Here is a 17,545-nt window from a genome sequence, read left to right as displayed (position 1 = left end):
TTAAATAATGTCTGATGAGAATGATACGAGCCGAGGAAATATTTGAACCTATTAAGACATAAAACATGTCACAGTGTTTTAGCGTGTTGCACCAATTTAAGAAGTTTTTATATTGTACTCATACTGACTACCACTCTGATCATATTCCCTTCCTCAATACTCCCGAAGAAGCAAAGAACGATCATCAATGACAGAGAGCATATGAACTGAATCATTACTCTGTGTCCGCTTCAAGCTCAGAAGGGAATATCACGTCTCATCATCGTGGGTAGCGATACCAATCACTTTAGAAACACATTTCTCAAGTCAGAAACTATAGAAATGATCCCTGAAAGTATAGTCTTAGTTTATTGAAGGGTGAAAGCTTCACCTGATTCACAGGAAACGTACTATCGCTGAGGGTTCCTGCCTAACAATAATAAACGTTTCCATTTCGTCAAGTCATGTGATTGATGTTATTAACAGCAATGCAAGTTAGCTTGTGGCAAAGCATCAATTATCCTTATGATAAACAGTATGACCTTTAACGTAAGTTAAACCATGCCTGTATCAGATTCAAGTTAAAGTGCAGAAACAGTGACCTCTATAGGAGAACACTGCAAATAGCTGCAGGGAAAAACAAGCGCAGTTCAATCCGCAGCTGCTGAGGACACAGCAATGAGGTGAAATTGACCATGTGACTCTGACTTGAACAACACTGATTTTAGCCTGTATCAAAACTTAAATTACAGCTAAAACACTGGCTTGAAACAGAGCTGACAGAGCTTTAAAGTGGAACATTTTGACTAACCAAAAGGCGTACTGACTATGTGTGCTGTGGAGTCTGGAGCTCAAACAATGACTTTTCCTCACAACACTGTTTCAGTGTACCTGTTTTCTAGAATAAGGGCTGCGTTAAGTCAAAGACCAAATCACTAGCGACAACGAGGCTGACTGGATTAAATAATGTCTGATGAAAATGATACGAGCCGAGGAAATATTTGAACCTATAAAGACATAAAACATGTCACAGTGTTTTAGCACGTTCCACCAATTTAAGAAGTTTTTATATTGTACTGATACTGACTACCACTCTGATCATATTCCCTTCCTCAATACTCCCGAAGAAGCAAAGAACGATCATCAATGACAGAGAGCATATGAACTGAATCATTACTCTGTGTCCGCTTCACGCTCAGAAGGGAATATCACGTCTCATCATCGTGGGTAGCGAGACCAATCACTTTAGAAACACATTTCTCAAGTCAGAAACTATATAAATGATCCCTGAAAGTATAGTCTTAGTTTATTGAAGGGTGAAAGCTTCACCTGATTCACAGGAAACGTACTATCACTGAGGGTTCCTGCCTAACAATAATAAACGTTTCCATTTCGTCAAGTCATGTAATTGATGTTATTAACAGCAATGCAAGTTAGCTTGTGGCAAAGCATCAATTATCCTTATGATAAACAGTATGACCTTTAACGTAAGTTAAACCATGCCTGTATCAGATTCAAGTTAAAGTGCAGAAACAGTGACCTCTATAGGAGAACACAGCAAATAGCTGCAGGGAAAAACAAGCGCAGTTCAATCCGCAGCTGCTGAGGACACAGCAATGAGGTGAAATTGACCATGTGACTCTGACTTGAACAACACTGATTTTAGCCTGTATCAAAACTTAAATTACAGCTAAAACACTGGCTTGAAACAGAGCTGACAGAGCTTTAAAGTGGAACATTTTGACAAACCAAAAGGCGTACTGACTATGTGTGCTGTGGAGTCTGGAGCTCAAACAATGACTTTTCCTCACAACACTGTTTCAGTGTACCTGTTTTCTAGAATAAGGGCTGCGTTAAGTCAAAGACCAAATCACTAGCGACAACGAGGCTGACTGGATTAAATAATGTCTGATGAAAATGATACGAGCCGAGGAAATATTTGAACCTATAAAGACATAAAACATGTCACAGTGTTTTAGCACGTTCCACCAATTTAAGAATTTTTTATATTGTACTGATACTGACTACCACTCTGATCATATTCCCTTCCTCAATACTCCCGAAGAAGCAAAGAACGATCATCAATGACAGAGAGCATATGAACTGAATCATTACTCTGTGTCCGCTTCACGCTCAGAAGGGAATATCACGTCTCATCATCGTGGGTAGCGAGACCAATCACTTTAGAAACACATTTCTCAAGTCAGAAACTATAGAAATGATCCCTGAAAGTATAGTCTTAACTACTAAGCGGCTGAATACGGAACCTAATTCACAAGACTGCCTTTCTCAGTCATGGTTTCCTCATACTTAATATCTGATAAAGGCCACCACTAAATGAGTACCTCACAACCTTCAATAATACCTACATCAATTTAGTCTAATATTTTAAAACAATAGTTTTATTCAATCTCACAGTTCAATTCTATTGACCCACAATGCATTGCGAATTGAGTCACACAACGTCGGTGCTATTTGTTGTGTGTTTTATAAGGATTGCACGAGCCGAACCTACACAATTAACGGTAGTTTTCAATGCTTAAAAATAAGTCAACAGCGACGAAATGTAAAGCACTCAAACAGTATTTAAATTGGTTTACATGTGATATATGCTGAATGGTGCGTCGTATCTAATGTTCCCGACAGAACAGGTCAGCGAAATCAAGTTCCGTGTTCAACTCCAACAATGAATACGCATAGTTATAATGGTTTGGAATTTGTAACATTAAAACTTCGGAAATAACCACGCAGAAGAAGTGGTAAACGATTTCGGACAGCGAAATTATATTGTAACATAAGGGGGGCCTGCATGTTTTACTGTGACACACCGCTACACTGTTGCAGTTTCATCAGTAGGCCTACTGTATTTCCTTCGACACACGATGGCAGCATTTCTGTAACAACTTTATCGAGGACAAATTCATTGAATTGAAGAGCTCCATCCTGTTCTAAAAACAAGTAACGTTAAAGAACACTCTCACAAATATGGGCTTTAAAGCTGTATACATTATTCATAACTTATGACATCTGATAACAACGCTTACATTGTGTAGCCTACCTTCTGCTTCTTCTGCAAAAGGTGATTAACACAACATGCGTTTAACGAAAACTAATGACGGCAGGTGAGGTAATGTTATTTTTATTTTTTTGTAAGATACATTTCTCTAAACAAACACACATTTTTAAATATAATATTGGAAGAGAACTAGAGTATTATGGGATCCGGTAACCAGCATAAACCATAAACTGATATCTTAAGCGTGTGTAGCACTAGCAGGTTAGCATTTTAGCCTCAGTGCTACCTCATAACTACCAACAATGTGACAACAAACTTACCAAAGTCCTCAGCAGATTTGGGATTTCAGAATTCAACATATAAACATAGGCTACCCTGTATACATTAAAATGGTGTGATATCTCCATCTTTGTCAGTTTAAAATAAATTAAATTACTTAATGTGTTTCCTCAGTGAATAAATTACCATGTCTGCTTAAAATAGTTTATTCATGCATGGAAATTAAATCACCAGGTCCACTGACTGTGGTGACAAATTCATTATTGCTAACACGGTTAGCATTATTTACATCATGAGAAAAAAGTTTCCAACAACCTTCTTTTCAATATATTTTAAATATATTCCACATTTCCACATCAAGACACAAAAAATTCACAATCACTCAAAAATGATATTCAATGATTCGTGCTATATATATATAAACCTTAACGATTGGGTCACAAAACACATATAATGTAGTCATTGCACATGTTCGGCAATTATGTTGCTGTATAGAGCTACACAGTGCTGAATAAGTAGCTTATTGGCTTGCTATGTGATATTTTCTCAGATGAGAAAGGGAATGTAAAGAAGGCACTGATGTGGATATCTATGTCATATATCTTGCCATATATATGTTCATACATGCAACTAAGACAACACAAAATGTCCAAAACATTAATTGATCCAGTCATGTCATATAACAGTACAATCAATCACAATAATACAAAAAAATATCCTCCATGTTCTATGCTGTCCAGGTCAAAGGCATGACCTATGCTGTAGTACTATTAAAATAATATAGCATCCTTACTAATGGTGTGTATATACTCTCTTAGTGTAGTAAAACAAACTATACTGGTTATGGCTAGAAAGGATCCGTCTAGTGTAAATATGACGTCACGTTCTCGTTGTAACTCTCGTTGTAATCGGAGCGGCTCGGAAACACATCTACAGCAGTAATATGATGCAACATACACATTAATGCAGCAGCAATATTAATAGAGAAACATCAGACATAATAGTAAAACACTGCAAGGGAACATTTTATTGCACCAGGAGCTATCTTGGGACTTTTACTGCGACAACGTTGACTTGCCTGTGAATAAAAAATAAACCATAGTGTTGGTGATCTACAGTGTTGTCATTCTTCTTTGAACACCAGCAAGACCGCTAACACCCTATTTCAACAATCACACTCCCTGTAATTGACATAATTAATAGATAGTTTAGCTTCTCATCATCATTTGCTGTGGCCCACTGATGTTAACGATCGTAACTGAAAGGCTACCTGCCATACGTAAACATTCAGCCACGTGACATTCAGCCAAACTCTCGCGAGAGTTTTACACAAGACGGATCCTTTCTAGCCATAACCAACTATACTGGCTTTAATAGATGTGATCAAACTAAATCTAAGCGAGAAAGAGACTGAAATAGATACAAATAAGAAAAGACAATAAATATGAACTATAACTTCACTTAATTCTCTACTTTCAGTGTTTTATTTATTAATGTTGTGCTCTTTCAGTTGCTATAGCTTGTAGTGCAGTGTTCTTTCTTACTTTAAAAGGAATATATTATACATTTAATTGGTAATTAAAAAAGCTCATCCATTAAGTGAAAACATTATAAAGGTTGGTAAAACTTAAAAAAATGATTATCTTGCTCAGTAATATCTTTATGATATTGTTAAACATAATTTGTAATATTGTCCATCCAGAATCAGTAAGCTAAGTAAAACAACAGTTTTCATAGCTTTTTTTAAATGTATAGAAAATATAAATAATCATTGGTTGCAGCTCTACTAACTTGTAGAGGTGCTCGGAAAGTAAAAACTACACTATAAATTATATTTGGAATCAGATCAACTGGAATGACTGGTAAAACCAGAGGTAAATGGTAGTGATGTCAGTCGGCTGGGTTCAGGCATGCTCGTAGTTGTTATCTGTGTTTGAGGTACAATGGAGATCTGTCTTATTAACAGTGTTGTGGAGTCAGGCCACTAGATAAGAGATGCATTTGACTTATTCCATTTCAGAATGACTTCTTCATCTGTTCTCATCTTCCTCCTCTACATCTTCTCCTTGTACTTCCTCCAGAGCTGCTTCACTTGTCTCCTGGCTCCAGAGCGGACACAGCCGGAGAAGGAGGAGTGGTGTCGGCCCTTCACCTGGTAAACACCGAGCAGAGAGAGGCACCGTCACGCTGGGAGCCAGAAGTTAGTTCTTCTAAAGTAACTGTGAGTTATGCTATTGCTACAGTGACAACTACGTTCAAATCACATTTACATAAAAATCTCATTCTGTTTGTTTGAGGAAAAATGTCTTCGAAAATTCAAAAAATACTTTGCAGATTCTTTTGAACTGTGTGCACTTTCTGGATTCTCCAAACAGAAGACACTGAGGAACTCACTGTTTCAACTTCACCTTGAAAATGTGCCAGTTTTGGAAGTACAAGTTATGGTTAAAGTGACGAAATGTACACATGGCATGTGTTTCTTAACAAGGTTTCAAAGAGAGACAAAGCTAGCAAGGCGAAAAACACATTTAGCATGTAACAGAACATTTGACTGTAATTAAGTTGTTAGTATCTGACTTAACTCAAAATTGCATTACAGTAGAAACAGGCACAATCAAGGTGAAGGTTGAACATGTGAGTTTTAAAGCCATATTACTATTGATAAGTCATATTTCAGGTCAAATGCTTATTGTAGCTGATTTGGTTGTCACTTTCAAATATGTAAGGATATGTTTTTGAAAAGATTAGTTCGAACTCTAGACATCAAATTCAAATGATGAGAACAATGAAGATCAGGAACTTATTATAACTTTATGTTGTTAATGCTGGTACTTATCTGCCTGCAAGCTCCCTCTTCAGACAGGATTTAAAGGAGACGGCGCGCTCCAATGATTTATATCCCTGAGAGGTCAGTAGATAGGACGTCGTAGCAGAGGAAACAAGTTGAAGAGAAGGATGGGGAATAAGAGAGGCAGAGAACAGATTTGTGAGAGGAGGGAGAGTTTGGCAGATGAGTGTGGCAGAAAGAGAAAAGATGTAAGCAAAGCAAAGAAAGACAGAAAACTGTTAATGAGCCAAGACTCTGAGGCCAAGACAGACAGCATTCAAAGCATCCCATAACTTATAGGTCCACTGCTGTGAATGTAAGTGCTGCTTTGAGCATATTTGAAGCTTGTAACAACCTTACATCTAATGTATGTATTTAACTTCTGTTGTAAATTAGGCTCTTGAGTGTAGTGTTGTATCACAATTCCCCACTAGAGGGCAGTATCCCTCCTCTGGAAGAACACTGTGAAGTAGCTCGAGGTGATTTCCAGTTCAGTTTTTTATCGCTTCATGTAATTCAGTGATGTTGTTAGCAGCTTCTTCCTAAGAGCTGTAAACCCTGTATGGCCAAGATATAACCCTCTGAGAAAAGGCATGTCAATATGTGTATGTTCCTGCATTCCTGTTCTTAGTCTTTAATGAAAGCTCATAATCAAAATGTATTTATGGGTTTATAGTATTCCGTGTAGTTTTACACCTATGATTATTTTTAAAGGGTTGTTTTTGTTACTCTGGCTGCACGATTTCTTTCCTGTAGTTATTGGAGTTCATTTGCAGGGCAGCAGGGCGATAATGGCCAGTGTTGTTTTAAAACCATTTACAATGAACAACCTTTTAAACAGCAGGGGGTCTGGTAGTTATAGCAATTACTCTACAACTCGAACAAACAAAGCCCCCTTTACAAAAACAACTGTTAGATTGCTACCTTAATGCTGATCGTTTCCCTGTTCTAATTATTTGCCATTGTTCACATTTTCTTTTTAAATGTGTAAGCCTATGACAAGAAGGTGTCATGTCATCTTATTGTCCTTGCTGTGAATTATATTTGGCCCATAGATCTATCATTTTAGGCTGAGTAGTTAGTCTGAAAGTGCTTTTTCTCCACTGCAACACTTATTGTTTCTTTTCTCACCCTGGCTCCCCTGTGCAGCCGGTCCTTCATTATTCCAATGAATTCCTTGTAGGAGAGCTGGTCGTCGTGATCCACGTCAAAGATCTTGAAGATGGTGTGTACGAGGTGACGTGTCAGCTTCAGCCCAGTGGCCACATACACCGCTCTTGCAAACTCATCTGGTAGAAGAGAGAGGAAAAACTATTCTGATTAATTCGGCCACTTGTTGTACACCAGGAACCTACCATCTGTCTGTGTAAGCAGAGACCCTCGGTGCCTGTAGCCTGCAGCACTTCCTACCTTGTCCAATGGAGCGAGAAGCAAAATTGTACATCTGCATGGCAATGGCAAAGTCCTCGAGGTTGTTGAGAAACTGGAAGAATGATCTGAACTCATCGAATGTGATTCCCTGAAATACCAGAAAACAATACGTGAACCCCCCAGAAATTAACTCAAGGGAGAAATATATTGATGAAATATTGATTCTGTCAAAGGACGTTGACAGACGTGCATATAGCATTCCATGAGGCAAATCCACTCTGTTGTCTGAAATATTAACCAACCAAAACCAGCTGACCATAACTCATACCATCAATCAATAACTGAGAGATTCCGTGAAGAAGTCCTATTAATGACATAAAAGGTCATTAATACCAGCATTGTGTGTGCATGATATTGACAATTTCAAACCTTCTTGCAGTGTTTCATACAAAGTAGTTGCATTCAATGCTAAAGCCATTCAACAAGTAGCCGTAGAAACCCCATGCTCTTTGCTGTGCATCATCAATCTAACTTGTGACGGCTAAATTAATAACACACAGTATACAGTAAACAAAACCATACACTTGAACAAATAAGGAAATGCAGTCTTTGCAGGTTAAAATGAAAGGATGCAGATTAAAATACACAGAAAAACTTTGAGTGTATCTTCCCCGACATGGAGAAAGAAATAAGTAACTAAATAGCAGGATAGACAGATTGTAACTGCGGGTTGTGTATCGTACAGGCAGAGACCAACCTCCTGCTTCTCCCACAGCATGAAAAGGAAAGAAGGGAGGGACAGAAATAGAGTAAGGTTGCATAAGATGGCAATGTATAGCAATGTAGATACAGTAGATAGATATTCCCATGCAGCTATATGTGCACTTGTGTGTGTGTGTGTGTGTGTGTGTGTGTGTGTGTGTGTGTGTGTGTGTGTGTGTGTGTGTGTGTGTGTGTGTGTGTGTGTGTGTGTGTGTGTGTGTGTGTGTGTGTGTGTGTGTGTGTGTGTGCGCGTGCGTGTGTGTGTGTGTGTTTGTGTGTGGTCAAGTGAGGCAGTGGAGCGCTGAAGTGTGGAGAGCCACAACAGCCTCGGGGTTGGACAGTGGTGGGAAATTACGAATGCTCTAGATGGCTGGAAGGCAAGACCATAAAGTAGGAGGAAATTAAACAGATAAAGGATAAGGAAAGGTATCTGGTGTTATCGAAAATGTGCAACATTCTCTAATTACACATTTTACTACCACCTTTTGGTTATTCTGCAGCTATCATGTTTTTTTTTGCTTCACATCTTTAGTCCATGCTTCAAAGAGGACCTTATTAACTTTAGGAAATGTTAACTGATTATTACCTGACATCCTTACGGGGCCATTCATTCCCAGAACTACAGCATACAACAGGGGATGGTTCTTTTAACAGGGGGTAAGTGAACCCTATGTGGTCCTCACAGTTACTGCAGGGAGGTCACCAATTATTGGCAGATAATACTTTGAATTATGTTTTTGCTTTTAGAGACTAGAATGTCTGAAAAAACTGATTGGACCACCTTACTTGACAAGAGTGTATGTCTCAAAGCCATTGGGAAGGACACAATGTTTTGTGTCGAAAACTACATTTAAAGGAACGTTAACATGTTATTCAGATTTTGTTGTTGTTGTTGTTGGATAAAGATAGTTTTATACTAGCAAACCAACACCAAACACGCAGAGACGCAAATAAATGACTTTACATAGTACAATAACATCCCCAGACAAACAGTCAATGTAAGGTCATATTCATTTTGATGACATTTGCCGCTTCCACATCAAGTACTTTGTCGTACTTAGTCCCGCCAAACTCTTTAGTCCCGTAACTGTCTTAGTAAATCGCGTTCACACCGGAATAAGTCCCTGAGGGTGGATTAGGCAAATGAAGCCGCTGACGTCACTTCTTCCTCTTCTTCTTTAGGTTTACTAGCAGACCGCAAACAACTTCACAGCGTATACTGCCACCCGAAGTCCCGGAGTCCCCCGGAGTCCGGGACTTTGGGTGGCAGTAAATCGCCACCCGAAGCCCCGGGTAAATCGCCAGAAGCGCCGACACCTCCTCATCACTCCACCGATCCCACGTTTTATTTTGTGTTGCTTTAAGTTAGTCTCTCCGTTGGTGCGCTGGGATAATGCAAATGATAATAAGGCTAATAAAGCAAATAAAATGGCGGCGTTTTACGGGGCATGGTTTACAATTCACCCAGACAATCAGAAATTGGAAAAATGTTCTCCCCAGGAAAGTCCCTGCTCTCTAGCGGGGACTAAAAATGGGGTGAAAAGGTTCGCAAAAAAAAGTTCTAGTTCCACATCTTTTTGGTGTGAATGCGAAATCCCAGGAAAGTACTCCGGTGTGAAAGTGCCTATAGATTTGAGGTATTTTTAGTGTGTGTTCCTTGGAAAAAACAGTGTGCTTGTATGCAGTTTACCTTCTCGTCAGGTATACAGTGGCGGACATTCTCCAGGTAGGCGCTGATGTTCTCCACATTGGTGAAGCGAAGCAGGATTTTGGCAAAGTCTTCTTCACTGATGGTGGTCATTCCTTTAGAGTAAGTCAGAAACTCAATTTCCAACATTTCTGTTTGGAGGTTATCCATAAACCTGAAAAACAGCCAGGACAGGAAAGGAGGAGAAATACATTTTACCTTAAGCTTTATCAAAAGAAACATGTTGCTATTTTGTGAATTTGTACCTGTAGAAGTCATCAAATGTAAGCTCTGCCTTCCCTTTCTTCCCAAAGAAATGGACCAATAGGGTGGTGTCGATTGTGATACTCTCATCTGCTCGCTATGAATCATCAGAGAGGGAAAAGCGACAGAGAGGATCAATGAGTGACTGATCAATAAACATCAAGCAATGTGATTGGAGGAAAAGCAGTGGGCGGGTCAAGTCCATCATCATCAATCCAACATGGCAACCGTGGTGCCAGGCTAGCAGGAAGCATCAACAACAAACTGTCAATCAAACGATCAGCTCAGACAAACAGTCAGCGGCCATCATGACATCAAACCTGTCTAGGCAGCAACTATGTTTAGGTTAAACCTCTTAAATGCGATGAGTATTGTAATAAATAACAGGCAGGTTCAGAATATTCCCACAATGATGGCAAAATGAAACTTAGATGAAACACTTTAAAGCTTTCAATATAATTAAGTAAGTGAGGAGAACAATTGACAAAATGGGGGTAATAAGGTAAAATGGACAGAAATGTTTTTGTCCATTTTACTATTTGCATTCTACAAATCAATACTATCTTTATCATTTGTTTTTGATAACAAAGAAAGGATATTAAATGAGAGGTATGGAGATATTTTTTTAATTTCATGCTGCCTAGACTGGTGAAGAGAGTTGCTGTAGCAGCATGAAACACAGACATCTTCTGGTCTGGTGAAGACACAAGGAGGGTTCGGACAGCAGAACACAAAGAGACACAATGAAAAACAGAGTCATGCAAATATTCATCGAGCCGGGAGCTGTTGAACAAGAAAGTATAAGAAGGAGACACGAGCTGGAGAGTGTAGTCAATTGAAACTTCAGAAGTGAGAGAAAGAGAGATGGACAACTAATGGCGAGACATACAGACACACATAATGACATGCACTTCTCTGAATGCCACATTGACACTCATACACAATTTTGAATCAACAAGAGCAGCACGCAACAAACACACATAAGCACAAATGCAGAGAACAAAGCCGATCCCACCTTTTTCCGTCAACAGACGAGAATTATAGTTATAGTTATATTTTCAACCTTTTGTTTTCCTTTTTATATTTTGACTCTGGTAACATATTCTTTAATTTAATACTTTGACTGTCTGGCTTCCCTCCACAGTTTGCAAGCATGTTTAAATGATTGATCCGGGTCATTTGAAACACATTTTACAGGCTTTGCTATAATTTGTTGCTGAACATTTTCTAAATCCCTTACGAAAACAGGGTGAGTTTTATAAGGCTTCAAGGAAACTGTGCTAAGTATGTACTTCATGTCAATGCTCCCTTACACATGTATCTCAGAAAAAGGTGACTGTGCTTTAGCGCAGTTCCAGAAAAGACTCAGCCAGCTTCAGTGCTTAAAGGGAGGATGTCAAACGGCCATCTTTATTCTCTCTATCTGCCATGCCCCGCCCAGCCAACCCCCTCTGTCCAATCCACGGCCATGCTGAGCTATATGCAGACATATCAAGTCCTTCTAAAGTGGAAAAGCATTTCCATCATCAAGATATTGATCATCATCACAACCACAATGCCATTTGTGGTTCTACCTCAAGAGTAAAATCCTAAAATCCGACGTGGGACAAGAAGAAAATGTCACACAAAATCACACAGGTTTACAAACTATAAAGATTCACATCTCTGACAGATGTTGAATCTGTTGAGTTGTTTGTAGCGTTGTTAAATGTATATTCATTCTGTCAATAATTAGCATGTGATCAGAACAGAGTTGGTGGGAAAATGATGGAGAAAGTAACAATCCAAAGACAAATTACAAGGAAATCAGCAGCATATTTTTCTATTTCAAGAATGAGACGGATGACACCCACTTACAGCCACCAAACGACACTATTAATAATCTAGTATTGTGAGATGTAACAGATTATGGACGAACCAAATTTGAATGGACATACACTGTAGTCACATAACTCAGACGATAAATATGTCTTCTCTGAAACAAACATTTAAAGTAAACCCTCTTTTAGGGCCACAAACATTTGTGTGACTCGTCTGTTTCTGATTCACATTGCAGTCTGGTCTCAGTCTTTGATTAGGAAGTGTTCTTGATATAAACACAGACAAACGGACCTCCTATTTAAGTGTCTTGTTTTCGTTGTCTCACTTATTCCAAGGTCTTTTCTTTGAGTCTCTGATTACTGACAAATGGGGTAAAGTTTCATTTACTCTTTTATCTTGTGACTGACACATTACTGATGTCTTATGACACATGAGCAGTTCATACATCTAGACAGCATCCAGGTGCTGAGTCTCTGGTGAATTTTTGTTTTCTCTCGGTCATTGGCATCTTTCTGAAATACAGCAAGAATACTAAGCTTTAAAAGATTCCAACCAATGTGAGGTTTTTTTAGTTGCTCTATTTTGTTTTTACAGAGTAAAGGTACAAAACAAAAATTTGATGTTGAACCTTCGTATGATTATGTGTTAATGTTACTTTCCAGTTTGTTTGTTTCCCTGCAAGTATGTGTGTTGTGTTCGAAGTCCAACTAAGTCTGACCCCAGGTAAGACGTAATGCCAAACTGATCAAAACAAGCTTATCATTCCTGGAAGTGTGGCAGCAGCAGTGTGAGCTCATCATCCCCATGAGGACGTAATGGTTACCACGCCCACAAGGCACGAGCCAACACCTGGTGTGTCTATTTGTCCAAACCTCTGTGAGTGTGAGCGTTTCAACAGACTTTGATCATGGAGCTGAAGGTAAAAACAGTAATTACTGATGTAAACACTAAACGTTCTTCCTCACCCTCCCTATCTGTGAGGAATACCTTGGAGGAAGAGCTCATTGTCGCTCTTTAGTCAAGTCAGTTAGACTGTCAGTCACTCACACCTTACAGCAAACCCTCCCTCCCCCCTCCTGTTTTATCTCTCACCTTGTGTGTCTCCCCCCATCACTTCTTTCTCTTTTATCCTGCCTCTGCTCTGATTTCCTTTCTCCTCATGCTACCCGTCAGTACCTCCTTCACCTGACAAACATGAAGGTGATTCGCTCTTTCTTTCCCTCCCTCTTGCTCAGCCTGTCAGTCAGTTCCTCCTTCTCCAGACAAAAGCAAAGATCTATAATGGTGACTAATCTGATGAGTAAACACATCTCTCTCTAAATGCAACCTGCTTCTTTATTTTCCCCTAAAAGTGTTTCCCGAACTTCTTCTCTCCCCCACCCACTTTGTTCCTCACCATTTGACCTGTGTCATCTTCTCCCACCTGTTTGTTGTCTCCCTGATTGTATCTCTTCCCTTTTTTCTACCCCCCTCACTTATCTGATGTGGTGTTCTTAAAGATTTGTTACAGTTTTAAAATGTTCTTTCACTTGTAATATTCCCTTTTTAGTTTTATATATTTGAATCACACTTTCAATGCCCCTGTTTCTCTTGCTTTTATTTTCCTCCCCCATAGTCTGATTCGTCTGTTCTGTCCGTCTGACATCCCGTCAGATGAAAGGCTGCTGGGTGTAAATACAAGGTCAGTCCCATTATGCTCCACTGTCATTATCTCCACCTCAGCTTCCGCTGCCACCAGAGCACATAGCCTGTCATTAGTCACTTAGCTTACTAGCACTGTTAGCTGTTATTTATCATTCCCAGTAGCTTCACCTTCTGTTAGGAAGACTATTTTAGTTTCACATGCACAAGCCATTGGCTTGCCACAATGGGAAAGTCTGCTGACAGACAGCCTTTTAAACAATGCAAAATGTTTTTGATTTTTAGTTTTGTTTGATTTCAACAGATCGTAGGCCATTCTAGTCTGTTTCAAGATGGCAATGGCAGTTTGTCCCATCCACCTCTTTGGTTGACTAAAATATCTCATCGACTTTTAGATGGATTGCAATTCATTTTCGTACATATATTCATGTTCCCCAGAGGATAAACCCAACTAACTGATTTGTACTCTACTGCCAGAGGTTGACATTTATTTTTTTCATAGTGAATTGTCTCTACTATTATTTGACGGATTGCCATGAGAAATCTTTAATTTTTCAAACACTTTGTTCACGATTAAATACCTGAAAGTTAATAACGTGTCCCTCACTGTACTTTGTGTTTAGTGCATTCTGACCCGCTACTCATGGCATACTCTACTTAATGTAATATCAACAGTATTATTGTTTTTAGCATGTTAGCATGCTGACGTTTGCATTGAACTTAAAGGTCCACTTTGTTTACATACAGCCTAACAGATCTGCTGCATGGCTGTAGATAGTGGGTCTTCTTTTTCAAATTTTATCCAAAAAATGTTTTAATAAAACATTTGTTAAATCTTGAATGTTGAAAGTAGATATATTGGGTTGTTTGAAAGCATTCCAAAAGTAACAGACCATTGTGTTACTACCTCAGTGTGTGGTGCTATAACAATCCAGTTTTTGTTTCTGCTTTGCTGTCAGCCTTCTTATCATTTTAAAGTGTCTTAAACATGTTGTTGAGTAAACTCAGAATGACTAGACATCCAAGCTACAACACTAGCCACAATACAGCGCAGATAACAATGCACGGATACACATACAAAAGCATAACGAAGAGACCAAACGGCAGTAGGCAGGTGAGAAACAGAACAGGTTATCAGAATACGCACATTACAACATCTATTATCGTACTACCATTATTGGATCAATACTGTCACACCAATACAGTAGGTACATCCTTAAAAAACAATATTCTCCAAGAACAAATATTAAGAACTCAAATGTGTTCTTCAGTAACAAATGAGAGACACAAAGAAATGGGTGAGACACTTCAAATGTTTGGAGGAGCCTGGAGTTATCTTTACCCACAACTTTCTCTCAGCTGCAGATGAGATCACTTTAATGAACATATTCTGTTCAGTGCAAGAAAGTCTAATAGAACTCATCCAAACAAAAATGATTTTATTTAATTTTTTTATAAATGGAGGAATGACAGTATGTATCATACTTAGGGGTGTAAAACAGTATATAAAGATACTTAGAAATCTGAAGTATATAGGAAGTAATGTTTATAGGTAAGACAGAATGAAAGAAGGATGAGAGTCTATGTAAATTATTGGTATCAAGCCAAACCAGAATAAGTGTTATTTTTTCCATATAAGTCCATATTGACAAACATGTTATTTTTATGGCAATGAGAACATGTCAATCAAAACATTTGCCATCTGTAAAAACGTTTAAGCATGATCGCAGTACAAAAGTTAAAAATAAAGGCCCTCAAAGCTTTTATTTTGAAAGAAAAAACGTCTAGTCTTATTCTGGTCAAGCCTGATGCAGCTACATAACTCTGGATCTATGGGGGGAGTTGGAGGATCAACAATAACTACAGGGAACGAAGAGGAAGAGCGATGGATGAAGAATGGGGGGACAGAGGACAATAGGGTCAGTGTACCTCTGCCAGGTCAGAAAAAAGGACTTGACTTGCGCCTCGCCTCAGAACGTCCCAGTAACTCCGCGCCACAAACTCCTGACTGTCTTTTTTTAGCACCTGTAGGAGCGGTCAAGCAGGGCCAGGGTCAGTTCACCTACAACTCAACCACTTTATGAAGGAAACATCAGCTTCCAATATTGACTATAAAATCTCATATACAAACAGATAGATTGATTTATATGTTATCATTACATTACTTATACTGTACATATAGAGCATATTCATGAACAGTGTGTTAAACATCCTATTGAACTACCTTCTAAGGGAAACTTCATATTGTTCAGTTTTGACAAACCGGAGAGAACAAATAATAAACTAATAGTAAACTAACTAGTTCTAAGGTACTGGAAATGTTTTGCTAACTCTACATTGGTGAGTGCTGTTTATTAGAATAATCTGCAAAAAACAACTAGTGAAGAGGGAAAATGTGAATGTTTATAATAGTTGTTCTGTCATCACTACAGTTTACAGTAATGTTAGATTTAACAATAAATTCACCCTATCAACTGTGATAAGCACCAGGCATAGAAACCCCTGTAATTGTTTCAAACAAAATAGGAACGAAGGGATGGTCAAATTTAGGTTTATGTAATTAACCTCTAAAGCAAATACAAAATTCCCCGACCCAAAACATTTTCAGATGAGTCGTCTGAACATTTTGCTGTCCCAAACGCCACAAAAAAAGAGCTGCTGCCTATCTCAGCGTATCCTACTTTGATAAAAGTCGACCATGCTGCCTATCTCCTGACCACCCACCACGCCTGTCTCTCCAGGGACCACGCAGCAGCAGCCATTTTAACATGACCCTGCACTGCTCTTAACTTCACAGTGACAATGCAGCTATCAATCATGATACCGACAGAAGGAGGAGGAGTGTTTGTGTGTGTGTGTGTGTGTGTGTGTGTGTGTGTGTGTGTGTGTGTGTGTGTGTGTGTGTGTGTGTGTGTGTGTGTGTGTGTGTGTGTGTGTGTGTGTGTGTGTGTGTGTGTGTGTGTGTGTGTGTGTGTGTGTGTGTGTGTGTGTGTGTGTAAGAGACATAGAGAGAGAAAGAAAGAGTGCTTCTAGTCTGACAAGAGGCCAGTGGCTGGTAGTTTACAGTTACTGGACAGCACACATCCATTCTGCCATTTTTGCTGCACTATACTACATCTGCATCAATACATTCTCATCACCCTTGGGCTTTAGCAAACATGTCCAGTGGTTATCATCATATCTCTCTGTTGCCTTGAAATGTCCTGCTCTCTATGCGTGTTAACAAACCCCCAACAGAGACAGAAACATTGCCAAACAAACAGCGCACGTCCCAAAACAGTCTGAAATGGACAGTGTCTGATTGTGTTTAAAGCTTTAGAGTGCCCTCAAGTCATTTTAAATCACATCACTCTCTTTTTGCTAGAGTTCATCTCTCCTGACCCCTTAAATCTATTACTCCTTCACTGCCATCCCCTCTCCATTCATCCCACCCTCTGCCATCGTCCCCCGATCAATCAGCCAGCTGACCTGACAGATGGACGCTCTTGAAGGAAGTCTCTCTCTATCCCGCTTATTCTTTCTTTTCATTCATCCTTTCAACTGTCTACTGTGTTCGTTTGACTGACAACAGAGGATCAGGTGGACCGGGTCAGGGTTAGGCGTTTTTCAAAGACCAGGTCAGGACACAAAAGTGGGTGACAGAGGCATTAAACCAAGTCCTCTAAGTATCCCAATATAATTGACATATACACCTTACAAACGTACCAAAGTCCCCGGAATGAAAGGGTGAATTTTACTTGACAATTTACTTGACACTCTATTGGACAGAGGCAGCAGTGCTTCCTCGCTGAGCTTTGGATGAGAAGGTCTATACCACTCTTGAGTTTGAATAGTAAATATGAAGCTAGAATCAGGTGACAGTTAGCTAAGCATAAAGAATGTAAGCGGGGGAAATAGC

The 17,545-nt window shown here is 39.2% G+C and overlaps 1 protein-coding gene across 1 annotated transcript in view; it reads right to left on the bottom strand.

Moving 5' to 3' along the window:
• Nucleotides 1-3,464: 3,464 nt before the first annotated feature.
• LOC307029812 (calcium uptake protein 3, mitochondrial-like) overlaps nt 3,465-17,545 on the bottom strand; it is a 32,772-nt gene continuing 18,691 nt past the window's right edge. Inside the window, 7 exon segments of the mRNA XM_079665896.1 lie at nt 3,465-5,429; nt 6,111-6,175; nt 7,233-7,390; nt 7,512-7,620; nt 9,925-10,096; nt 10,188-10,282; nt 15,577-15,672. Coding sequence (XP_079522022.1) covers nt 5,423-5,429; nt 6,111-6,175; nt 7,233-7,390; nt 7,512-7,620; nt 9,925-10,096; nt 10,188-10,282; nt 15,577-15,672 — 702 coding nt within the window. The 3' untranslated portion in view covers nt 3,465-5,422.

This window comes from Notothenia rossii, assembly GCF_949606895.1.
Source record: "Notothenia rossii genome assembly, chromosome: 1".
Lineage (NCBI taxonomy): Eukaryota > Metazoa > Chordata > Actinopteri > Perciformes > Nototheniidae > Notothenia > Notothenia rossii.
Note: the sequence above shows the minus strand (reverse complement) of the source record. Positions and strands in the feature narration are given on the sequence as shown.